Here is a 26419-nt window from a genome sequence, read left to right as displayed (position 1 = left end):
GCGTGGCGATATTTGCCGTACGGAGCTGGCGAGTCTTACCGAAATAATACAGTTTGTATACATATTTATTTTTCTTAACAGCAACTTTTAACCACAGCATTTCTCGAATGGTCTTAACTCTCTCAATATAATTTCGGTGTTACCTTCCCCTAATTATACCTTATCATTTGAGCCATGTCCATTTGATAATTTTGTCGTACGGGGCTGGAGAGTCTTACCGAAATAATGTAGGTGGTATACGTATTTATTTTTCTTAACAGTAAATTTGATCCATAGCATTTTGCGAATGGTCCAAACTCCTTAAAAATAGTTTCGGAGAAAACTTCCCATAATTATACCTTTTCATTTAAGCCATGTCTAGTTGCAAACTTTGCCGTACGGATCTGGCGAGTCTTACCGAAATAATAAAGGTTGCAAACGTATTCATTTTTCTTAACATCAAGTTTGATCCTTTGCATTTCCCGAATGTTCCTAACTCGTTAGAATAATTACTGTGAAAAGGTCCCCCAATTATCCCTTTTTCATTTGAGCCATATCAGGTGGAAATATTTGCAGTACGGAGCTGGGGAGTCTTTCCGTAATAATGCAGGTTGTATACGTATTTATTTTCTTAAAAGCAATTTTGAACAACTCCGATTCCCAAACGGTCCTCACTCCCTAATAATATTTTAGGGATACCTTCTCCTTAATATACCCTTTCATTTGAGCCATGTCCAGTGGTTAACTCTTCCGGACAGAGCTGGCGAGTCTTACCGAAATAATGTAGGTTGTATACGTATTTATTTTTCTTAACAGCAAATTTGATCCTTAGCATTTCGCAAATGGTCCTAACTCCTTAAAAATAGTTGCGGTGAAAATTTCCCCTAATTATAACTTTTCATTTAAGCCATCTCCAGTTGCAAACTTTGCCGTATGGCTCTGGCGAGTCTTACCGAAATAATGAAGATTGTATACGTATTCAATTTTCTTAACAGCAACTTTGATCCTTAGCATTTCCCGAATTGTCCCAACTCCTTAAAAAAAATTTCGATAGAAACTTCCCCTAATTATGCCTTTTCATTTGCATCATGTCCAGTGGCACACTTTGCCGCACGGAGCTGGCGAGTCTTACCGAAATAATGTATACGTATTAATTTTTCTTAACAGCAACTTTGAACCACAGCATTTATTAAAGGTACTTACTCCCTAAAAAAAATTCTGTCACACCTTTCCCCAATTATACCCTTTCATTTGAGCCATGTCTGGTGGCAATATTTTTCATGCGGATATGGCGAGCCTTACCGAAATAAAGCATGTTGTATACGTGTTTATTTTTCTTAACAGAAACTTTAAACCACAGCGATTCCTGAATGGTCCCAATTCCCTAAAAATATTTTCGGTGAGACCTTCCCCTAAATATACCCTTTCATTTGAGCCATGTCCAGTTGCGAACTTTGCCGTACAGAGCTGACGAGTCTTTCCGAGATAATGAAGGTTGTAACGTAACGTATTTATTTTTCTTAACAGCAATTGTGAACCAAAGCAATTCCCGAATGGTCTTAACTCCCAAAAAAATATTTCAATGATGTCTTCGCCCAGTAATATCCTTTCTTTTGAGCCATGTCTAGGTGCAAAATTTGCCGTACGGAGCTAGCGAGTCTTACCAAAATAATGTAGGTTGTATAAGTATTTATTTTATAAACAGCAACTTTGAACTACAGCAATTCCCGAATGGTCCTAACTCCCAAAAAATATAATTCTGTAAGATCTTTCCCCGATTATACCCTTTCATTTGAGCCATGTCCGGTGGCGATATTTGCCGGACGGAGCTGGCGAGTCTTTACGAGCATCACTGAAGAGATATGTATGGTCGAAATGCGCATCTGGTGCTAGAAAATTGGTACCGTTAATTTTATTACTACCACTTGGTCGATGCCTCTGCTGGTTGACTATTAGTCCCCGAGGGTATCACCAACCCAGTAGCCAGTACTTCTGTACTGGCATGAAAATACAGATTTTTTGTGTTATTAAAATTTGCTGTTACAAAATATTATAAATTATTATAAATTAAGGAATGTATCTCCCTCATGCAAAGCTCTGATTCCTTTCACGAATTTGGCGATAATTTTTGGACCTTTTGGATTATAGCTCTACATCTTTCATATAAACTTTGGATATTCAAATATTTTGACCACGAGTATCACTGAAGAGACATGTATTGTCGAAATACGCATCTGGTGCAAGAAAAGATTTACCGTTAATTTTATTACTACCATTGGGTCGATGCCTCTGCTGGTGGACTATTAGTCCCCGAGGGTATCACCAGCCAGTACTTCGGTACTGACATGAAAATACGGATTTATTTGTGTTATTAAAATTTGCTGTTACAAAATATTATAAATTATTATCAGTTAGAGAATGTATCGCCCTCATGCAAAGCTCTGATTTCTTTCACAGATTTGGCTATATATTTTGAACCTCTTCATCTTTTATATAAGCTTTGGAATTTCAAATATTTTGGCCACGAGTATCACTGAAGGGACATGTATTGTCGAAATGCGCATCTGGTGCAAGAAAATTTGTACCGTTAATGAAGGTTGCATAAGTATTTATTTTGCTTAACAGCAACTTTGAACCACAACATTTCTGAAATGGTCCTAAATCCCTTAAAATAATTTCGGTGTGACCTTCCCCCAATTATACCTTTTTATTTGAGCCATGTCCGGTTGTGAACTTTGCTGTATGGAGCTTGGGAGACTTACCGACTTAATGTATGTTGTATACGTATTTATTTTTCTTAACAGCAATTTTGAACAATGGCAATTCTTGAAAAGTCCTAACTCCCAAAAAATAAATGCGGTGAGACCTTCCCCGAGGTATACCTTTTCATTTGAGCCATGATCAGTTGCGAACTTTGCTGTACAGAGCTGGCGAGTCCTACTGAAATAATTAAGGGTTGTAACATATTTATTTTTCTTAACAGCAGTTTTGAACCACAGCAATTCCCGAATGATCTTAACTCCCAAAATAATATTTCAATGATGTCTTCCCCCAGTAATATCCTTTCTTTTGAGCCATATCCAGTGGCAAAATTTGCCGTACGGAGCTATAGAGTCTAACTAAAATAACGTAGGTTGTATAAGTATTTATTTTCTTAACAGCAACTTTGAACCTCAGCGATTCCCGAATGGTCCTTACTCCCTAAAAAAATAATTCTGTAAGACCTTTCCCCAATTATACCCTTTCATTTGAGCTATGTCCGGTGGCGATATTTGCCGTACCGAGCTGGCGAGTCTTTCCGAAATATTGCAGGTTGTATACGTATTTATTTTTCTTAACAGCAACTTTGAACCACAGCAATTCCCGAATGGTCTTAACTCTATTAAGTATCAATTAATGGCCAAAAGATTAATGAAAGTCACTGTGAAAAAGTCCTAGGTATTTTTGTTGACAAAACTCTTTCTTGGATTATCAAATTAATCATATAATCAAAAAAGTTAATTCTTCATTAGCTTTATAAAAAAGAATCAAGAAATTCCTGAATCAAAATGCACGAATTCTATTTTACATTGCGTACAAATGAATATACTTTCACATTTGGATTACTGTTGTTCAGTATGGGGAAACTGTAACAAGTTTTTAGTTGACAGTTTACTAAAATTGCAAAAAAGGGCAGCTAGAATTATTTTAAACGAACACGATATTCGTAAAACATCCATTGAACTATTTAAGGGATCTGGAATTATTCCTGTTACTAAGAGAATATCTTACCACAAATCATTATTAATGTGTAAATCAAAACGCCAACTGGCACCAAAATATTTATCAAATCTTATTGTGCCTACAAGTAGTAAACAATCGTACAATACTCGACTTTCATCATCGGATAATTTTATTGTTCCTAAATCAAATACAGAATTATACAAATCAAGTTTTTCTTTTGGTGGTCCAAAAGTGTGGAATTCATTGTCCAGTGAAATTAAAAAATCAAAAAGTATATCTACATTTAAAAACTCTTACAAGTTATTTTATTTTGAAAAGTGTTAAATTTTTAAGTTAAGCCACAATGTATACCATAGGTGTTGTTGCTGTTGTTGTAACATTACTTTCTATACGTCTATTCTTTACATGTGTGTAATAATAGATTAATTATGTTTCATTCATATTGTTAACATTGTATGTAAATATAGAGAGCCTTATTGAAAATTGGTTTAATCCAAATAAGTTACTCTCTTTAAATAAAGCTATTATTATTATTATTATTATTATTACTCCTACAAAATCATTTCACTATTGTCTTCCCCCAGTTATATCCTTTCTTTGGAGCCATGTTCGGAGGCGAAGTTTGCCGTGAGGATCTGGCAAGTCTTACGGAAATAATGTAGGTTGTATACTTATTTTTTCTTAACAGTAATTTTGAACCATAGCATTTCCCGAATGGTCCTTACTCCCTCAAAATAATTTCGGTGTGACCTTCCCCAAATTATACCTTTTTTTTTTAGCCATGTCCGGTTGAGAACTTTGCCGGACAGGGCTGGGGAATCTTACCGAAATAATGGATGTTGTATACGTAATTTTTTTCTTTGCAGCAATTTTGTACCATAGCATTTCCCAAATGGTTTTTCACTCCCAAAAATCATTTCAATGGTGTCTTTCCCCAATGATACCCTTTCATTTGAGCCTTGTTCGGTTGCAAACTTTGCCGTCTCGAGCTGGCGAGTCCTACCGAAATAATGAAGGTTGTAAAGATATTTATTTTTCTTAACATCAATTTTGAACCACAGCAATTACCGAATGGTCTTAACTACCAAAAAATCATTTCAATGGTGTCTTCCCCCAATGATATCCTGTCATTTTAGCCATGACAGGTTGCAAACTTTGCCGTACGGAGCTTGCGAGTCTTACCGAAATAATGAAAGTTGTATACGTATTTATTTTTCTGAACAGTATCTTTGAACCACAGCATTTACCAAAAAATAATTTTGGTGTGACCTTCCCCCAATCATACCTTATCATTTGAGCCAAGTCCAGTGGCGATATTTTCCGTACAGTGGTGGCGAGTCTTACCGAAAGAACGTAGGTTGTTTACGTATTTATCTTATTTAACAGCAACTTTGAACCACAGCATTTCACGAATGGTCCTAACTTCCTAAAAATAATTTCGGTGTGACCTAACCGCAATTATACCTTTGCATTTGAGCCATGCCCAGTTGAGAACTTTGCCGTATGGATCTGGGGAATCTTACCGAATTAATGTAGGTTGTATAAGTATTTTTTACTTAGCAGCAACTTTGAACCACATCATTTCCCGAATGGTCCTAACTCCCTAAAGATAATTTCGGTGAGACCTTCCTCAAATATACCCTTTCATTTGAACCATGACCGGTTGCAAAATTTGCCGTACGGAGCTGGCGAGTCTTACCGAAATAATGAACGTTGTATACGTATTTTTTTTTATGATCTTTAAATACTTACCTGAATTTAATTCCAATTGATTAACTCGAAAGCTACTCGTGTTTTTTACTAAACATGCATTCGTGTATATCCTTAATTATAAAATACTGGTTCTTACTAAACACGCATACATGTATATCCTTAATTATAAAATACTGGTTCTTACTAAACATGCATACATGTATATCCTTTATTATACAATACTGTATTTTTGAAGTTTTTTTATTGATTTTTGAAACATCAGAATATTTCTAAAGCACAGTGTGGATACTATTCTGTACGCTATCCGGAAGTCGCGATTTTCGAAGCGAGGATTTCAAACTGCCTAACAGAACGGTTTTGTTTTGGTGCTTTTTCTCATCATTTGTTTACTCCTATATCTATAAAGTGCCTTGCACATCTTAAATGTATGTATAGCATCCTAGATATGAGTAACTGTAACAAAAACATGCAGTAGAATATAAAATATACGTGTGCATCACACCAACTTCATAGCAAAAAGTGAAATCGATTGACAATTTTGCTCTCGTAGTACAAAGCAAATAATCTTTTATTGTAAATATTAGCATCAGTTTACAGTTAAATATATACTGTTTCAATATTCCTACCGTATTTTAGTAGTTTATTCTTTAGTTTTCTATGTTGTGTCATGTGTACTATTGTTTTTCTGTTTGTCTTTTTCATTTTTAGCCATGGCGTTGTCAGTTTGTTTTAGATTTACGAGTTTGACTGTCCCTTTGGTATCTTTCGTCCCTCTTTAAGTAGAATGTTCGTATTTCTAATAAAAAATATGCTTTCCTTGAGGATCCCAAAATAAATTACTGTACGATCAGTCCAAAACTGACTGTATTCTAGAAGCGATTTCAGATTTTTTGTCTGTATGACCAGTCGTGATTTTGAAGAAAAAAACCCAACAACAAACGGAAGTTTTGAACGACCTTGACTGAAAAATAACGGCAATTAGATAGTATAAACGTGTCTATGTGATATTATGATTGTGTCCATGGAACTATAACGTGTAATTTCTTTCATCGGACAATATAAATATATTTCTGATGATTTTTGTAGACGGCAAATAATTATATTTTTTTTCCGTCAGTGTTACTTAAAATCAAATGCCTAAAAGGCAATACATGATTCGCTTGTGGACTTTGTATTAGTGTGTCGTTGCAGTTATCTGTTTAACTATTACATTTTTAAAGACTATTTACACCGTCTGCCGTTGACAAATTGGTGATAACATACATCAAGCCTGTCTCTTTTAAAATGACAAAAAAATAGATAGAGAAAGCTTTGTTTAAAAACTTTAGGTATTGAGGAAAGAATTAACGAAATTATACCCCGCCACTTCTATAGTCTATGTTTTGAAAAAAAATAAACCATCAGAAAACTAAATTATAGGTGCACAGGGGCATCATTTAATAACGAATATGAGGAGTTTTTTTAATATAAGTTTTTGAAAGTTGCGTTTAGTAAACGGGTACCACTCAATATTAAAGGTAGTGAAAAAGTCCTTATCATGGGAATAGAAAACTGACGAATTTTCGAAAATTCAAAATAAGAGGTGCCTAGTTGAATTAAATGATAAGGAATCGGAAAAAAGATTCATTAAGTTATGACAAGTGTCTGAAGGAAGTTGTGGATATAAAATAGGTATGCCCAATATAAGGTTATGACAAAGTCCGTATTTTAAATATAGAAACATCAAACATATTTTTACCAAAAATTCTAAATAGAAGGTCCATAATACATTAATTGATAAAAAATGGAGCAGTTTTAGAAAAGTGTCACGGTTGGAAATACCTGATGGGTGCCCCATATAATGCAATGTTCAAGTCCGTATCTTATATAAAGAAACCCCATAAAAGATTTTTTAATTAAATTCGAAATACATTCCATTTTGAATATATAAATAAGGCCGTTAATTTTCTCGTTTAAACTGTTTTACATGGTCATTTTGGGGCCTTTTATAGCTGACTTTGTGGTATTGGCTTTGCTCATTGTTGAAGGCCATACGGTGATCTATATTTGTTAATGCCTGTGTCATTTTGATCTCTTGTAGACGGTTGTCTCATTGGCAATCTTATACCCAATCTTCTTTTTTATATTATCATTTATGATACGGAATCCGAGAAAAAATAATTAATAGTTATACCAGTGACGCATTCAAGAAAAATGGGATCCGGCTGTTTGAAACTCTTTCTTTTAATTTTCAATGCATTTGTATGGGGACATATATTTGGAATCCTCTTTTCTCCTGGATTGGACCCCCTCTCCATTTAAAAATGTCTGGAAACCCCAATGTATATTAAGTGGTTTATGAGGAGATGCCCTTACAAAACCGGCGAGACATGTTGTACTGGTCCAACGGACGAACTGAAAGACGGACTTCATTATCACTATAAACCACCGCTTTACCAAGAGGTGTACAATTGAGTGTGAAAGAGACAGATCTACACCCAAAACAAAGTGGAGGAACTGTGATCAATTATAGGCTACAGTACGGCCTCGAATGTTTTTAGATACATGCATTTTTATAAAACAATTACATCTGTGTGTTTGTACAATTTTAAATATAACGGAGGACATTTCTGAAACTTAAATAAACAAACAAACCTTCCTCTTATTTAAGCAACATTCAAACATCCTTATACTTAATGTAGTAAGTCGAGTACACCCTATCAAGCTAAAACATGTTTGATAAGTTTTCAGGATGTGAATTTATTAAAATATATCTGTGTTATTAAGAAAAATGCAATCTTCTAATGTATCGTAAATAGCTTTGAAATCACTACTAGAATACAGTGAAATAAAGACTGATCATACAGTTTCAAAATATACAAGCTAGACTGATCGTACACTGAGAAATTCAAACAAGTGTAATTTTCTTATTTCTGGCTTCAAAGATCTGGCTGAAACCTTTACCACCACTTAAAATATACTTTATTTAGTAAATTAAGTCTGGTTTTTACGGTAATTTGTACAGTAAGGGTGCAAAAAGATTGTTTTCAGGTTGACCGACTGATTTACCGTAGTGATGCACTTGAAAATCTCTTGATTAAGGCAAAGATACGAATAATGAATGTGCTAAATTTAATTATAAACCATTTGTGAATATCGATGTCAGCTGAATTAATCATTAAGCAATGTACAGATGAACATCTTACTGTTTAATATAGTATATTTAACAAATTTAAAATGTGATTCAAAACGTTCTCGCTTCGAAAATCGCGACTTCCGGATAGCGTACAGAATAGTATCTACACTGTGTAAAGGTAAAGTACAAATACTTAACAGAATTGACATGAACGCCAAATTGCCAGAAGGGATGACGAATAACAGTAATGACGTTTCCTTATTAAAACGGTCCATCCTTTTGTTCTGAAACATGAAGAGAATGGTGCAGACCATATGTCAGGGATCTAACAAAATACAAATTTGAGATCTTAATTATGCACGTCACAACTCCATCATCTATTAACTATTCATTATAATAAATTAGGTATGAAGATACTGTAAGCATTGCAAAATGACCTCATAAAAATATAGAAAACAACAAGTCGGAGAGAGACAAACAATTGTCTATTAAACAGAAAATTAACATTGCAGCATCCCAGATCGTACACGGCACCTGTCACGATTGATAGGATGCATTCGATGATTTATCGAACTAAGAAAGAAAACAATGGATAATGAAAACAAAAACTAAAACCTTTCATGATCATGAGTGAGATATTTATTGTACGAAGTTTTTGTTATTCCCTACGTGTGCCTTGCTATCCTTGAATTTTTTCGTTCTATTAGCATGAATTGAGACAATTTAGAACTTTGACCAAATATAGTTTATATGTAATTTATTAATCCGTCATGTGTAATATGTTCGCATAGGTGTAATTGATATGTGTTTATCGAAATACATTCCTATTTATGATACATAGTAGGACGCCAACGGGTGCGCTACATGGTGGCCTTCGTCTGTTTTCTGCTCTATGGTCGGGTTGTTTTCGCTTTGACACATTCCCCATTTCCTTTCTCAATTTCATGTCCAAAACCATGAGTATTTGGACCGTATTCATATAATCGTACGCATAAAAGGGACATGCATGCATGAACTGCAAACATGTAGATTTAAAAAAAAAATGTGTAAAGTTGCTAAATATTATTAAAGAATTGTCCTCCCACATTATGTTTACTCCCGATAATTTCAATTTCAGTGATCATATTTCAATAAATGTATTACTGGTCGACATTCTTAATGCAATAGAGTAACAGATGTATGTAGTTAGAATAGATTTTTTTTTATTTCAAGTGCAGTTGAACCTTTTTTTTTTTTATTAATTTGTGAGTTAAGTTATGTTGATCTGTTAAATGCATTTGTATCTAATTAACATTAGTAAGTGCTTAATATTAGACAAAGCGAACGCTATCAAAAGAAAGTTCATACTGTAGAAAAACAATATTTAATAAAAAGGAATAACTATGTGCAAAGTTAACTCTCATTTTTACAGACATAAAAAAAACATGAGAATTAAACCACAGTTGGTTTTAATGTTTCTCACAAATAAATGAAAATTTATGTGAACATTGAATGTCATTCCACTTATATTTAGCGCCACTATTCATATGTGCACAGTCTTCTTGACCAGCATTATTAGGTTCGCCCGTATTCCAGTCGGTATAGGTTAGCACGGTATTATCGGATTCCCATATAAAACGTGATTCTTGTACTGAATCATGAGCTCCAATCCACACGTGACCTGGGTTTTTATCTGAAAGTAAACATCGTTCTTTGTATTTAGCTAATAAGTTATTTAAGGGATTAGTGGAATAGTTTGTTCATATGTTGTACTGTTACAACACAGTCTCATGTAAAGGGACGGGTTTGGTATCGCGAACATTTTTAATCCAGCCACATTCTTTATGTGTCTGTCCCAAGTCTTGTGGTGCCTGTAATCGGATGGTTGTATTTTGTCGCTTTGATATTAGTTTGATTTTTGTTCATTAATTGTAGCAGTTCTTGTGGTATCCTGTAGCACCACTGGGCCGGGATCAAGGTTGGATTGGGTACCCACTTACATGTTTAACCCCGACACATTCGGTATGTGCCTGTCCAGCAGAGAGCCTGTAAGTCAATGGTTATCTTTTGTTGCTTTATATTATATCTGTTATTCCTTTATTATTTTGTACATAAACCAAACTGTTAGTTTTATCGTTTAACTTTTTTTACATTTATCATTTTTGGGCCGTTTATACTCATTTTTCGGTGTTGGCTCATTGCTGATGACCTTACGATGACCTATAGTTGATACTGTCTGTGTCAGTTGATCTCTTGTTGATAGTTGTCTCTTTGTTAGTCAAACCACATGATCTATCTTTTTTATTAGAATTTTACAATTGCCTACTATTAGTACGTGTATTTAAAAAAAAATGTTCTACTTAAATATCTCAATGAAATCCCTGTGTAACAGAATCAGATCACTCTAACCAAAATATTATACATTATGTTATAATACTTTTGCATTCAATGGACGTATGCTTTTTCATTTCGTTCCTCGGCGTAGGCGTTCAGTCATACAACAGTCACACAACAGTAACTATTGAAGCAGGCACTGCCTACCGTTCCAAATCACCAGATATCACACTTCGAGTTTGCTGGTTTTGTTTTACTTACTTTGAAAGTGCTTAATTAACTTTGTATATTGATACTTTAATATGACAGATCCCGATATTGTCTGTGTTCTTTAAATACATTCCTCTATATAAAATATAAGATTAACTGCAAAATTCAGTCAGTTTTATATAGGAGTATTTATGTACTAATTACCATTCCTTTTGTACTTACCGATAATTATAAACGATTTCAGGAACCAACTTTCAACAGTATTGTCAATTTTTACTAGGAATCCGCCCTTTCTATGACAATCAGTCTACAAACAAAAATTCTAAATATGATGTGAGAATAGAATGGATGTCTTATATTTTCAATAATTTAAAAGGCTCTTTACATTGAGTAATGTCTGAAAAGACTAATGTAATACCACCACTGGTTTTCCCTATGTTAAATTTTCAACTTTTCAAAAACATCTGCAGAATTTACCTTTGTTTCAAAAAAAGAAAAACGTGGCATGAGTAAAGTGTAATCCTGTGCAGTACTACAGACACAATTTTGCATAACATTTTCTTGCATAAAAAACAAAACATCACTGGAAGTTAACCATTATAGTTTTCTCTTCTTTTTTACTTGTGTAAAAGCTTTAGTAACCAGGTAATTTCAAGTTTCTAAAATATGGATGAAGCAGCAAATAAGAAATTAAAGATGCTTAGAAATACCCAAGATATAAGCTCATGACCCAGACATTTTTTTTACTGCAATGAGATATAGGATTAAATTTTCCTACAACTGTCAAATACAATTAAATATTTATTGACCCTTTTTTGTATGTAACCGGATGTGACGTACTGTGATTTTATGTATAACATCAAAATAGCTGTTTTTCACTTAAATGTTTTTGAATTGTTCCCCGCATTTCTATGATTTAGCGGATATTATAAGCAATAATTTCATACATTAATAAAAATTAAAAGGGAGTTTTACTACCTCCTTGCCTCATCGGCATTTAGAATCAAATGTGTTTGCTCATAAATCAATTAATTGTATTATAAATCCTCCCATTTCTATCAAAAGTCCAATGACTGATAAAATAAACAAAATCAAAACATTGGTACACCATTATTTTTTTACTCTTGACTAGCAAAAGTGTTTCATTATTGTCTTATATATTGCTATTTGTTAAGTTCTTCTATTAATTTATCCCCATAACTTTTTATTTTAATATTTCGAATAAGTTGGGAAACTGAAAAGTAAATTGCAATATTTATTTTGCTGTATCCAAACAAATACAAAACAATAAAGCTTATTTCAAACATCTTACTTTTGCCGCATTCCATGTCATCTTTGATTTGAATTGAAAATAATAACAACTTCTCATAAATTGTACCCATCCGGAACCACAGGTTATTGTCCTGCCTGAAAATGTTTGAATTTTATTTGGTTTAATGACATTATTGGAATAGAACTTGTTTACTAATCAGAATACAAGAACGGTATAAAACCTAATAGTTTGTATTACCTTTTAAACTATAAAGATAGATTATCAAAACAGACAATGGTCAGGTACCAAAATATAAGAGGGGTAAAGTCTTGTTATATATATCAGTGTCAAAAAGCGGACAAACATTTTTAAATAATACACGTGCCTTCGATTTCTAATTTTTGTCAATAGTTTGTATATAAATAGTAATACAACAAGCTGCTCCGTTTGGATTTCATACCTTGGTTAACATAATGTTATTGTTATAAACCAGTTTAATTACTGTCGTACCAGGTTTTATATCATATTTCAATTTAACTAACAAGAAATTTAGCTCTTAAAGTTAATAATAAGATCAAGGTTTGAAAGGAAACTAATTTTTTTTTAATTTGTCATGTACATTGGTTTTGATACCTGATTCTCCCGGATTTCCTTTTTCACCATTTTGTCCTCGTGCTCCTGTTATTTGACATAAAGATATAAAAAATGATGTGATTAAAAGGTATAGCCAAATTCAATAAGGGCGTAAAATAAAGAACATTTTCAACCAAATGGAAACTAACTGTTTTATTTCTTGGTATTTTTGGAAATTCTTAATGGTCATGTATAGCTTGCTAAAACTGCGGCTTGTATGAATGTGTTTGTAGTTCCGTTTTTTTTTATTGACAACATCGGGTTGAAAAACTTAACAGACATACTCAGATAATATAAAAGCTCTACATTCAAAACGGATAATATTTACCTCTAATCTTTATCATCTTTAGTTATTGATATAACATTTAGTACATCGGTTAATAATACAACTTCAAAAACGTAAATATAGTATTATGAAGACACTCGGCTTGAGACTTCGTGCAATAATAGGCTAAACATTCATTTCAGAACGCAAATTTATCATAGATACCAGGCTTAAAAAGACATATCTGTGACGCTCGGATTAAAACCGACCGTGCGACGGCTGTATAGCAAGTCAAGGTCGTTGATAACTTCCTTTTGTTGTCGAATTTAAAAAAGAAAAAATGCTCAAATATAAAACGAATTGAAGGGTATTGAGGACAGCTAGCTAGGGTAATGTATTCCTAGGGTTGAAAGGTATGGAGGACAGCTAGCTAGGGTAATGTATTCCTAGGGTAGAAGGGTACTGAGGACAGCCAGCTAGGGTAATGTATTCCTAGGGTTGAAGGGTACTGAGGACAGCTAGCTAGGGTAATGTATTCCTAGGGTTGAAGGGTATTGAGCACAGCTATCTAGGGTAATGTATGCCTAGGGTATTGACAACAGCTAGCAAAGGTAATGTATTCCTAGAGTTGAAGGGTATTGAGGACAGCTAGCTAGGGTAGTGTATTCCTAGGGTTGAAGGGTATTGAGGACAGCTGGCTAGGGTAATGTATTCCTAGGGTTGAAGGGTATTGAGGACAGCTAGCTAGGGTAATGTATTCATAGGGTAGAAGGGTACTGAGGACAGCTAGATAGGGTAATGTATTTCTAGGGATGAAGGGTACTGAGGACAGCTAGCTAGGGTATTGTATTCCTAGGGTTGAAGGGTACTGAGGACAGCTAGCTAAGGTAATCTACTCCTAGGGTTGAAGGGTATTGAGAACAGCTAGCTAGGGTAATATATTCCTAGGGTTGAAGTGTACTGAGGACAGCTTGCTAGGGCAATGTATTCCTAGGGTATTGACATCAGCTAGCTAGGGTAATGTATTCCTAGTTTTGAAGGGTATTGAGGACAGCTAGATAGGGTATTTTATTCCTAGGGTTGAAGGGTATTGAGGACAGCTAGCTAGGGTATTGTATTCCTAGGGTTGAAGGATATTGAGGACAGCTAGCTAGGTCAATATGATCCTAGGGTATTGAGGACAGCTAGATAGGGTAATGTATTCCTAGGGTCGAAGGGTATTGAGGTCAGCTAGCTAGGTCAATATGATCCTAGGGTATTGAGGACAGCTAGGTAGGGTAATGTATTCTAGGGTTGAAGGGTACTGAGGACAGCTAGATAGGGTCATGTATTCCTAGGTTTGAAGGGTACTGAGGACAGCTAGGTAGGGTAATGTATTCCTAGGGTTGAAGGGTATTGAGGACAACTATCTAGGGTAATGCATTCCTAGGTTTGAAGGGTACTGAGGACAGCTAGGGTAATGTATTCCTAGGGTTGAAGGGTATTGAGGACAGCTGGCTAGGGTAATGTATTCCTAGGGTTGAAGGGTATTGAGGACAGCTAGCTAGGGTAATGTATTCATAGGGTAGAAGGGTACTGTGGACAGCTAGCTAGGGTAATGTATTTCTAGGGATGAAGGGTACTGAGGACAGCTAGCTAGGGTATTGTATTCCTAGGGTTGAAGGGTACTGAGGACAGCTAGCTAAGGTAATCTACTCCTAGGGTTGAAGGGTATTGAGAACAGCTAGCTAGGGTAATATATTCCTAGGGTTGAAGTGTACTGAGGACAGCTTGCTAGGGTAATGTATTCCTAGGGTATTGAGGACAGCTAGTTAGGGTAATGTATTCCTAGGGTTGAAGGGTATTGAGGACAGCTAGCTAAGGTAATGTATTCCTAGGGTTGAAGGGTATTGAGGACAGCTGGCTAGGGTAATGTATTCCTAGGGTTGAAGGGTATTGAGGACAGCTAGCTAGGGTAATGTATTCATAGGGTAGAAGGGTACTGAGGACAGCTAGCTAGGGTAATGTATTTCTAGGGATGAAGGTTACTGAGGACAGCTAGCTAGGGTATTGTATTCCTAGGGTTGAAGGGTACTGAGGACAGCTAGCTAAGGTAATCTACTCCTAGGGTTGAAGGGTATTGAGAACAGCTAGCTAGGGTAATATATTCCTAGGGTTGAAGTGTACTGAGGACAGCTTGATAGGGCAATGTATTCCTAGGGTATTGACATCAGCTAGCTAGGGTAATGCATTCCTAGTTTTGAAGGGTATTGAGGACAGCTAGCTATGGTATTTTATTCCTAGGGTTGAAGGGTATTGAGGACAGCTAGCTAGGGTATTGTATGCCTAGGGTTGAAGGGTATTGAGGACAGCTAGCTAGGTCAATATGATCCTAGGGTATTGAGGACAGCTAGCTAGGGTAATGTATTCCTAGGGTTGAAGGGTACTGAGGACAACTAGCTAGGGTAATGTATTCCTAGGGTTGAAGGGTATTGAGGACAACTATCTAGGGTAATGCATTCCTAGGTTTGAAGGGTACTGAGGACAGCTAGCTAGGGTAATGTATTCCTAGGGTATTGAGGACAGCTAGTTAGGGTAATGTATTCCTAGGGTTGAAGGGTATTGAGGACAGCTAGCTAAGGTAATGTATTCCTAGGGTTGAAGGGTATTGAGGACAGCTGGCTAGGGTAATGTATTCCTAGGGTTGAAGGGTATTGAGGACAGCTAGCTAGGGTAATGTATTCATAGGGTAGAAGGGTACTGTGGACAGTTAGCTAGGGTAATGTATTTCTAGGGATGAAGGGTACTGAAGACAGCTAGCTAGGGTATTGTATTCCTAGGGTTGAAGGGTACTGAGGACAGCTAGCTAAGGTAATCTACTCCTAGGGTTGAAGGGTATTGAGAACAGCTAGCTAGGGTAATATATTCCTAGGGTTGAAGTGTACTGAGGACAGCTTGCTAGGGCAATGTATTCCTAGGGTATTGACATCAGCTAGCTAGGGTAATGTATTCCTAGTTTTGAAGGGTATTGAGGACAGCTAGCTAGGGTATTTTATTCCTAGGGTTGAAGGGTATTGAGGACAGCTAGCTAGGGTATTGTATTCCTAGGGTTGAAGGGTATTGAGGACAGCTGGCTAGGTCAATATGATCCTAGGGTATTGAGGACAGCTAGCTAGGGTAATGTATTCCTAGGGTCGAAGGGTATTGAGGACAGCTAGCTAGGTCAATATGATCCTAGGGTATTGAGGACAGCTAGATAGGGTAATGTATTCTAGGGTTGAAGGGTACTGAGGACAGCTAGATAGGGTCATGTATTCCTAGGTTTGAAGGGTACTGAGGACAGCTAGCTAGGGTAATGTATTCCTAGGGTTGAAGGGTATTGAGGACAACTATCTAGGGTAATGCATTCCTAGGTTTGAAGGGTACTGAGGACAGCTAGCTAGGGTAATGTATTCCTAGGGTATTGAGGACAGCTAGTTAGGGTAATGTATTCCTAGGGTTGAAGGGTATTGAGGACAGCTAGCTAAGGTAATGTATTCCTAGGGTTGAAGGGTATTGAGGACAGCTAGCTAGGGTAATGTATTTCTAGGGTTAAATGGTATTGAGAACAACTAGCTAGGGAAATGTATTCCTAGGGTTGAAGGGTATTGAGGACAGCTAGCTAGGGTAATGTATGCCTAGGGTTGAAGGGTATTGAGGACAGCTAGCTAGGGTAATGTATTCCTAGGGTTGAAAGGAACTGCGGACAGCTAGCTAGGGTAATGTATGCCTAGGGTTGAAGGGTATTGAGGACAGCTAGCTAGGGTAATGTATAACTAGGGTTGAAGGGTACTGAGGACAGCTAGCTAGGGTAATGTATTCATAGGGTTGAAGGGTATTGAGGACAGCTAGCTAGGGTAATGTATTCCTATGGTAGAAGAGTACTGAGGACAGCTAGCTAGAGTAATGCCTGTACCAAGTCAGGAATATGACAGTTCTTGTCCATTCGTTTTTGATGCGTTTTGTTTTTTGATTTTGCCATGTGATTATGGACTTTCCAAATTGATTTTCCTCTGAGTTCAGTATTTTTGTGATTTTACTTTTTCCTAGGGTATTGAGGACAGCTAGCTAGGGTAATGTATTCCTAGGGTTGAAGGGTATTGGGGACAGCTAGTTAGGGTAATGTATAACTAGGGTTGAAGGGTACTGAGGACAGCTAGCTAGGGTAATGTATTCATAGGGTTGAAGGGTATTGAGGACAGCTAGCTAGGGTAATGTATTCCTATGGTAGAAGAGTACTGAGGACAGCTAGCTAGAGTAATGCCTGTACCAAGTCAGGAATATGACAGTTCTTGTCCATTCGTTTTTGATGCGTTTTGTTTTTTGATTTTGCCATGTGATTATGGACTTTCCAAATTGATTTCACCTGTGAGTTCAGTATTTTTGTGATTTTACTTTTTCCTAGGGTATTGAGGACAGCTAGCTAGGGTAATGTATTCCTAGGGTTGAAGGGTATTGAGGACAGCTAGTAAGGGTAATGTATTCCTAAGGTTGAAGGGTATTGAGGACAGCTAGCTAGGGTAATGTATTCTTAGGGTAGAAGGGTACTGCGGACAGCTAGCTAGGGTAATGTATAATATTCCTAGGGTTGTAGGGTACTGAGGACAGCTAGCTAGGGTAATGTACTCCTAGGGTTGAAGGGTATTGAGGACAGCTAGCTAGGGTAATGTATTCCTAGGGTATTGAGGACAGCTAGAGTAATGTATAGTATTCCTAGGGTTGTAGGGTACTGAGGACAGCTAGCTAGGGTAATTTACTCCTAGGGTTGAAGAATACTAAGGACAGGTAGCTTGGGTAATGTATTTCTTGTGTATTGAGGACAGCTAGCTAGGGTAATGTATTCCTAGGGTTGAAGGGTTCTGAGGACAGCTAGCTAGGGTAATGTATTCCTAGGGTATTGAGGACAGCTAGCTAGGGTTATGAATTTCTTGGGTTGAAGGGTATTAAGGACAGGTAGCTAGGGTAATGTATTTCTAGGATTGAAGGGTATTGAGGACAGCTAGCTAGGGTAATGTATTCCTAGGGTATTGAGGACAGCTAGCTAGGGTAATGTATTCCTAGAGTATTAAGGACAGCTAGCTAGGGTAATGTTTTACTAGGATTGAAGGGTATTGAGGACAGCTAGCTAGGGTAATGTATTTCTAGGGTATTGAGGACAGCTAGCTAGGGTAATGTATTCCTAGGGTATTGAGGACAGCTAGCTTGGGTAATGTATTTCTAGGGTTGAAGGGTATTAAGGACAGGTAGCTAGGGTAATGTATTCCTAGGGTATTGAGGACAGCTAGCTAGGGTGATGTAATCCTAGGGTATTGAGGACAGCTAGCTAGGGTAATGTATTCCTATGGTATTGAGGACAGCTAGCTAGGGTGATGTATTCCTAGGGTATTGAGGACAGCTAGCTAGGGTAATATATTTCTAGGGTAGAGAGACCATCCTGAGTGTTTAAAAAAACAAAGTTTTGTTAATTCATGTATTGAGTTTTTATCATCAATTAATATGTAATAACAGTTATAGATGTTCTTTAGTTTCTTTATGTGGATTTCTATGAACTCTTCTGTCATAAAAAAATTAGCGAAGAATAAAGCTAATAATGTACTTTGGTTTCACATATTGTTTCTTTTTGTCATTCAATCAATGACAAATAGTTATTTGTCAGATATATGACGTATTAGTCATAAAAATGGGGTTAATTTATCTTTAATAAATATTCAGTTTTTGAATAATACAGAAAAAAAAACCCGTTTATTACATAAGCTTTTAGAATTACTATTATATATTAAAATCTACTCTTATTTATTACATTATTTTAGGTAAAATGGAAAACAAAACATGTTCATTTAGCGTCATTTTGATGATCTCACCTATTTGTCCCTTGTTGCCAACAGGGCCCATATTTCCCATTAAACCTTTGTCACCTCTGATGCCCCTTTCACCATTTTCACCTTTTAGGCCAGCAATTCCAATTTCTCCCTTCTGTCCTTTATCGCCAGTTGGTCCTTTTTCTCCAATTGAACCTTTCATTCCGGAAGGTCCAACTAGACCAGTCTTTCCCATTTCCCCTGGCATTCCCGTTTCACCATCCACTCCTTTGCTTCCATTCTGACCTTTTGCACCCAGTACACCTTTTTCTCCTACTCTCCCTTTTTGTCCACTTGGACCTTTATCTCCAATGGTACCTTTATTGCCTGCCGAACCTTTTGCACCAACTGCACCCTTTTCCCCCAATAGTCCCTTTTCGCCTATCATGCCGTTTTCTCCTTGTGATCCTCTTGTACCATTTTGTCCCTTTCCTCCTTTCGGACCTACATCTCCGAGTTGTCCCATACTACCAGCTGAACCTTTCTCTCCAGTTTCTCCTTTTTTACCTTGCTGTCCCCTATCACCGGCAGTGCCTTTATGACCAACAGAACCGCTTTCTCCTCTAGAGCCTTTTTCACCTTTAGGGAAAGTCCCATAGTCATTACTAAATGTACCTTTTAAAAAGACATAAAGCATTCCATCAAATGATCAATAAACATGAATGTCTTTTATCTTGGTGTGGTTAAAACTTTTGATAAACGTGTTATTGTTCCCAGTAATTGCTGTCCCTTAACGTTAAACTACATGTATGGGTTTTGGTAAAGTATTTGTTGTTCCATCTTCTCTGTGTAGTGTATATTAAAATGTTCATTATATGATCGTCTTATCTATATAAGCTATGGTGTTGTCTGTTTTCCTTCAACTTTTTAAGTGATAAAATCAATTAAAACAGTTAATATGTATAAATTAATACCCGTTACGTCATGAGACTTTATTTATTTTTTAAGTAAGTCTGAATAAAAGAAATTACATGTTTTAATTACCAAATTGATTTGACAAATGAGATTGTCTTTCCAAACCAGAACTATTCAATTGTTGAATCTGTTTTTCTAGTTCCGAACTCTTTTCTATATATTCTAAAATAAAGAGAAACCATTTATGTTATTAACATTATTAACATTTAATGAAGTGAAAGTTCATTCATGTGTCAAACCAATTTTAAGGTTTGCTCAAACGTATTTGTAACCTTTTTTAACGATTTGTCCTCCACTACCATTAAAATATTTCCAATGATTGAACTGAATTTGTAACCTGGCTTATGGGTATAATTTGTCATGCTTATTTTTTAATTTATGAATACGAAGTGTTGTTTATCTTTTAAAAGAAATCATTCAAAATCATTGCTGAGAATAAGATAGGAAGCGGTGTCATTACGGATCCCCCCCCAAAAAAAAAATGTCAAATCCCGAATAATCGCGAAAAAATGTGTCCAATGTGCAACACGACGAAATAACTTGTCAATCCCGCATTTTTTTTAAAAGGTCCGTCCTTCCCGAGCACATTAGCAAAAAATAAAAACGCTTACCTTCCAAGTATATGATTATGACTGTAACTGCAAATGAAAAACATATCAACAACATTATGGTCAGGGCTAAAAATGCTTTATCTCTTTTTTTACTCGCGTTACGAATTTCCACAAGTTTATCATTCAACGCATTAGTTTCTATACTATTTCTGTTTTGAAGCTCATATTTATTCCAGTCCTCAGTTTGTAAAATGTCTACCAGTTGAACTTGTTCACTCATTTTCAACTTCTATGTTACTTCTATATTCGGTCGTTAAAATTCATATCAATGTTTGAAAAGGAACCTGTAGATTTGACACAGTATGTATAAAAACCTCCTTGGTATCATATAGAAATATATGTTGTACGGAAAGTCTCAACAAAAATATTTTCCATTAGTTCGGAAATTTTCTTCTGTCAAGTGTTAATACCATCCTAACACACTTCTAATAAGACATCCGAGAATCCTCAATTGTCATCTTTACATAAGTACAAACGTGATGATAATTATTATATTCTAATAAAACACTTTCAGAAAGTTAATTTGAAGGGTATGAATAAAAAAAAATCATATTTCGCTGTGGATTAATACTTATGTACTTATACAAACATTTATTCAAATATAACAACTCTCTAAAATCAGTTTTTCTCACATTAATACTCCTTTATCAGAATTATAGTCTTAAAGAAATCCCTGTGTATACTCTAAGTTTTTCTTTACTGTACATATTTTACCCCTGATTCAATTTTTTAACGAATTTGAAAACAAGACTTTAATTATTGCCATATTACCCTATTTGCATATCTTCTGATAAAAAATGCCTAGAACCTGTTAAAAACTGTTTTGATAACATATTGAAAGCATATCAGAATATTATAAATGTAATGTTTAGCATTCAATCATTACAACATTCAAGATTATATAAATTATCCAATCCAGCCTCTGTCTCCAGTCCACATCTTACTGTATGCCTATTTGTCAATTAAAGTACACATTTTCTGCCTCAAATGGTCAATTTAGAATTCTTGTCACAACATTATCATCTGTAACCATATATCTGACACAATTTAGCTAATACATGTATATATACTAGAAGTGTTCAAACAAAGCCATATATGCAATAGTTGTGTTTGCAGATACCAGTCTGAGATATAAGTTAACTTAAAATTCCCATAACTTCAAAGCATAGTTATTGTTTTATATATCAAGAACTTCAAATCATAAAATCATAGCATTTACAAGTTATTTGTTTGTTTTATGACCCAGGAGGAAGGCAATTTTCTATGTTTTTGCCCCTGTGGCCTCAAATTTCCTAAATCATTCTGCTGTTTCTAGCAATTTATAATATTTAGTACATATTCATAATACAACACACTATTTTAGGTTTTGTTGAGATATTTTTGTTTTTCTAGCTTGTATTTATTATGCCGTGGTGACAAAAAAGCAGATTTTTTTAGGTGTTGCGGCTTACTTTTGGGTTATCGAAAGGACGCAAACACCACATAAAATTTTTTCAAGAATAATATATGAATTTCAATGACAGCCTGTATCCAGGACTTTTAAGTAGACTATGCATTCTGTAAACTGTTAATTAATGCTAAGTCATCATATGTAAGGCCCAGGATTCTATCAATTTTCATTAAATATTTATAAAACTTCATTTTTGTGTTAATTTCTTTAAAATCTGTGAAATAAAGCAAATTTGGTTAAATTCTGAATGTTCCCCTTTACCCCTATCTAGGTTCCATTTCTGTAAATAGGGACAATGCAATTTCCCATAGAAACTCCTATTACGGCGAAAACTGTACCACTTTTACTATGAAGTTTTGAAAAAAATCTTTTCCTAGAATTGAAATAAAATTGAGAATGGAAATGGGGAATGCAAATACACAACAACCCGACCAAATAAAAAAAACAACAGCAGAAGGTCACCAACAGGTCTTCAATGTAGCGAGAAATTCCCGCACCCGGAGGCGTCCTTCAGCTGGCCCCTAAACAAATATATACTAGTTCAGTGATAATGAACGCCATACTAATTTCCAAATTGTACACAAGAAACTAAAATTAAAATAATACAAGACTAACAAAGGTCAGAGGCTCCTGACTTGGGACAGGCGCAAAAATGCGTCGGGGTTAAACATGTTTGTGAGATCTCAACCCTCCTACTATACCTCTCACCAATGTAGAAAAGTAAACGAATAACAATACGCACATTAAAATTCAGTTCAAGAGAAGTCCGAGTCTGAAGTTCATATGCACCACAATTTTTTTCAAAGGTCAAAATATAGTGCTGTGCGGCATATTTTCAACGTTTATATGCCATAAACTTCCCAGAGTTTATAACTAACACTTATTTTCTTATTACCCCTACCTCGAATGAAAGGTTACCGCAGATTTTAATGTAAACAATATGCACATGTATATTAACTGGTAACATTTCCATGTTATGTCTCTATGAGATGTAAATAGTTATCAAAGGTACCATGATTATAATTTAGTACGCCAGACGCGCGTTTCGTCTACATAAGACTCATCAGTGACGTTCATATCAAAATATTTATTAGGCCAAACAAGTCAAAAGTTGAAGAGCATTGAAGATCCAAAAGTCCAAAAAGTTGTGCCAAATACGGCTAAGGTAATCTATGCCTGGAATAAGAAAATCCTTAGTTTTTCGGAAAATTCAAAGTTTTGTAAACAGGAATTTATAAAATGACCACGTTAATGATATTCATGTCAACACCGAAGTGTTGACTACTGGGCTGTTGATACCCTCGGGGACGAAACGTCCACCAGCAGTGGCATCGACCCAGTGGTGTGAATAGTTATCAAAGGTACCAGGATTATAATTTAGTACGCCAGACGCGCGTTTCGTCTACATAAGACTCATCAGTGACGCTCATATCAAAATATTTATTAGGCCAAACAAGTCAAAAGTTGAAGAGCATTGCAGATCCAAAAGTCCAAAAAGTTGTGCCAAATACGGCTAAGGTAATCTGTGCCTGGAATAAGAAAATCTTTAGTTTTTCGGTAAATTCAAAGTTTTGTAAACAGGAATTTATAAAATGACCACATTAATGATATTCATGTCAACACCGAAGTGTTGACTACTGGGTTGGTGATACCCTCGGGGACGAAACGTCCACCAGCAGTGGCATCGACCCAGTGGTGTAAATAGTTATCAAAGGTACCAGGATTATAATTAAGTACGCCAGACGCGCGTTTCGTCTACATAAGACTCATCAGTGACGCTCATATCAAAATATTTATTAGGCCAAACAAGTCAAAAGTTGAAAAGCACAGAGAGCATAACTGGGAACCAGCATGTAAACAAAACTAATTTTCTATGAATATTCAAGATCTCCTTAAAAGAGACGTGTTTTGAGAAATAGTTGTATTTACAAAGTGCAACCTATAGCGACGTTTTATGGATTAGTTTGAAATGTGTACAATGACGCGTAAAATGAAAACAACTGCAATCAAAAGTAGAAATAAAGATTAATATATCAATTATGGATGAATGAATTTCTTTGCAAATATTTCCTAGTGTACAAATATTTCATAATGATAAGCATAACCTTTTATTAAACTTATCTCATGTTTTTGCGTGACCTTTTTGAATATTTATAAGGGTACAAAGACACAAATTGTGATACATGTACAGTATTACATAATATATAATTGTCAATAGGACTTGTTTCAAAACATTTTTAATGTAAAGATGAATAATTTTGAAATGTAATGTCATTAGAAAAAAGTGTAAACCTGTAGGAACGAAAGGGTCTAACCATTTTTACAGAAACGTTTGTGATAATGAACAGACAAGAGAAACAAAGAGACATGAAGGCGATCAAGGAGTTAGAATTAAAATTTGGAACGAATCGTATTGAAGGTCTTATTCTTATACTTCAGTTAGTGTATACAAACATTAAGTATATTTAGTGTATACAAACATTAAGTATAACGACAAAAAATTATAAAAGGTAAAGAGAACGAATTGGAGAAAATGCACAACTCGTGCAAAATATGGGAAAGCAAATATTGGAGAATTATGTTTAAGATGTTTGAAATATGTTGGCATATGGCGCAAGAGGTTCAAATGAAGAAAATGTGCGGTTGGTGAAATGGATCCAAAAATAATAATCTTTCAAAATGAAAAAAAGAAGATCGAGTTGTGTTAACGGTCTGAAAGGAGATGGTGTGCTACCTTGATTAAATAATGAACTTAGTGATCATGATATCAACGTTAGAATGGGTTCAAAAACAAGTAAGGGCTCTGTTGGCGAAAATGTTATATACTAAGTATTAAGTTCATGCTGGAAGTTCATATGCTCTGTACTTAATTGTACTACATCATATTCTATATTTCATCAATTAATATCAAACGTGAATTGCAAGTTTTATATGAGATAAGTTATCCATATATCGTTTGCGTTGTGACCGTTTTTCCTTATGAAATATATCTTAATTCTTTCTGAATTGCTTTTTAAGAGGGAGTCCTCATTGGCGACAATTTCACACTTTTCTGAAGTTTCTACTTATCTCAATACTTATGTATGAAGAAATATATATTTTAGGTTCGGTTTCAGTACTTTATACATCTTCGAATTTCAAATGTTTGGCTTTGTGCTATCCTGATGAAGGTAAATCCAGAAAATATTTTCGGACGCAAGACAGTATTAAACGTGTTGTTTCAATTTTGTTTATGATTTATTTTATTTGTTATTTTGGAAAGAAGAGTGTTTTGTGTTAAACCAAATAAAATTAATTTTCTGCCGCCTGAATCATAAGCATTGTTTAAGGATTAAGATAACCAGTCATTCTATCCGGACATATGCATTGTATAACGATAACAATGGATAAATTATGAACCTGTAACACTACCCAGACATACAATTCCGACTAGAAGCCGACAGATCTGCTAAGCTTATGATTTTATCTTGTTAGAATTCGAAACCCTCAAACTGTCGCAATCTTGGTGAGCATGCTACCAAGACAATTAAATTCATTGTTAATTACACCTATACCATTTCTGTACATCTTCAGTTTTGTGTTTTAGCTATGGCCTATAAAACTAGTACTTTCAAGAGTAAAAACAAAAAGTCATAGTTTTGAGACACAGTTTAGAAATTAAATAATTATACAAAATACAATACTCTGAGCACAAACATCTGCCTCTTCAATCTTATTAGGAAGACGATTAAAGAAGCGCCGTCAAAATTTAAAATGGCTTTTCAACACTCGCAGACTTGTATAGCGGGATTACATTGCAACAATGACTACCATTTTATCATACAAAGAAAATCATCGTCTTAACCTTCAACATTTCATGGAATACCGCAATGCATTAAATTAGTATATTTCCCTTCACTTTTAACAGAATCATATGGTTACACAATTTAACGGAAAAACATAAAAAAAAAATAGTTCACCATTAACCAAGTATTAAAATTTTACTTTAAGAATTATCTTCCTTTAAGTAGCTAAGTTGAAAAATTAATTTAAAAAAAACACAAATGCATGGCACTTGTAATAAATCCCTTATTTATTCTTTTTAGAAATAAACATTCTTTCACATTACCCGTTTCAAAATTTACAATCCAAGATGGCGTTATACAGTGAGTCTACCTTAAAAAAAGATTTCTTTTTATTTGTATCCCTCTGATGAGTTGTATAGTTTGTTCCTATATTGTAATGTTATATCACTGTCCCCGGTAATGTATGTGCCTGTCCCAAGTCAGTAGCCTGTAATTCAGTGGTAATCGTTTGTTGATGTGTTACATATTTATTTTCGATATTTTTTTGTAAATAAATTATGCCGTTAGTTTTCTCGTTTT

At 35.2% G+C, this 26419-nt stretch overlaps 1 protein-coding gene across 2 annotated transcripts; it reads right to left on the bottom strand.

The window, feature by feature from the left end:
- Positions 1-9877: 9877 nt before the first annotated feature.
- On the bottom strand, positions 9878-21054 carry LOC134719074 (pulmonary surfactant-associated protein D-like). 2 transcript variants are annotated; one of them, XM_063582022.1, is made up of 7 exons: positions 20606-21053; positions 20064-20156; positions 19083-19694; positions 12939-12983; positions 12366-12460; positions 11276-11360; positions 9878-10202 (listed from the first exon to the last, which is right to left on the bottom strand). In XM_063582022.1, the coding sequence occupies exons 1-7, from the start codon at positions 20823-20825 to the stop codon at positions 9979-9981; spliced, it is 1374 nt and encodes a 457-aa protein (XP_063438092.1). In that variant the 5' UTR covers positions 20826-21053; the 3' UTR covers positions 9878-9978. The 2 variants fall into 2 exon arrangements, with proteins under 2 accessions (XP_063438092.1, XP_063438093.1); XM_063582023.1 differs by lacking the exon at positions 12939-12983 and having other exon boundaries at positions 20606-21054.
- Between the last annotated feature and the right edge of the window lie 5365 nt (positions 21055-26419).

The sequence above is a fragment of the Mytilus trossulus genome, chromosome 5, assembly GCF_036588685.1.
Source record: "Mytilus trossulus isolate FHL-02 chromosome 5, PNRI_Mtr1.1.1.hap1, whole genome shotgun sequence".
NCBI classification, from domain to species: domain Eukaryota; kingdom Metazoa; phylum Mollusca; class Bivalvia; order Mytilida; family Mytilidae; genus Mytilus; species Mytilus trossulus.
Note: the sequence above shows the minus strand (reverse complement) of the source record. Positions and strands in the feature narration are given on the sequence as shown.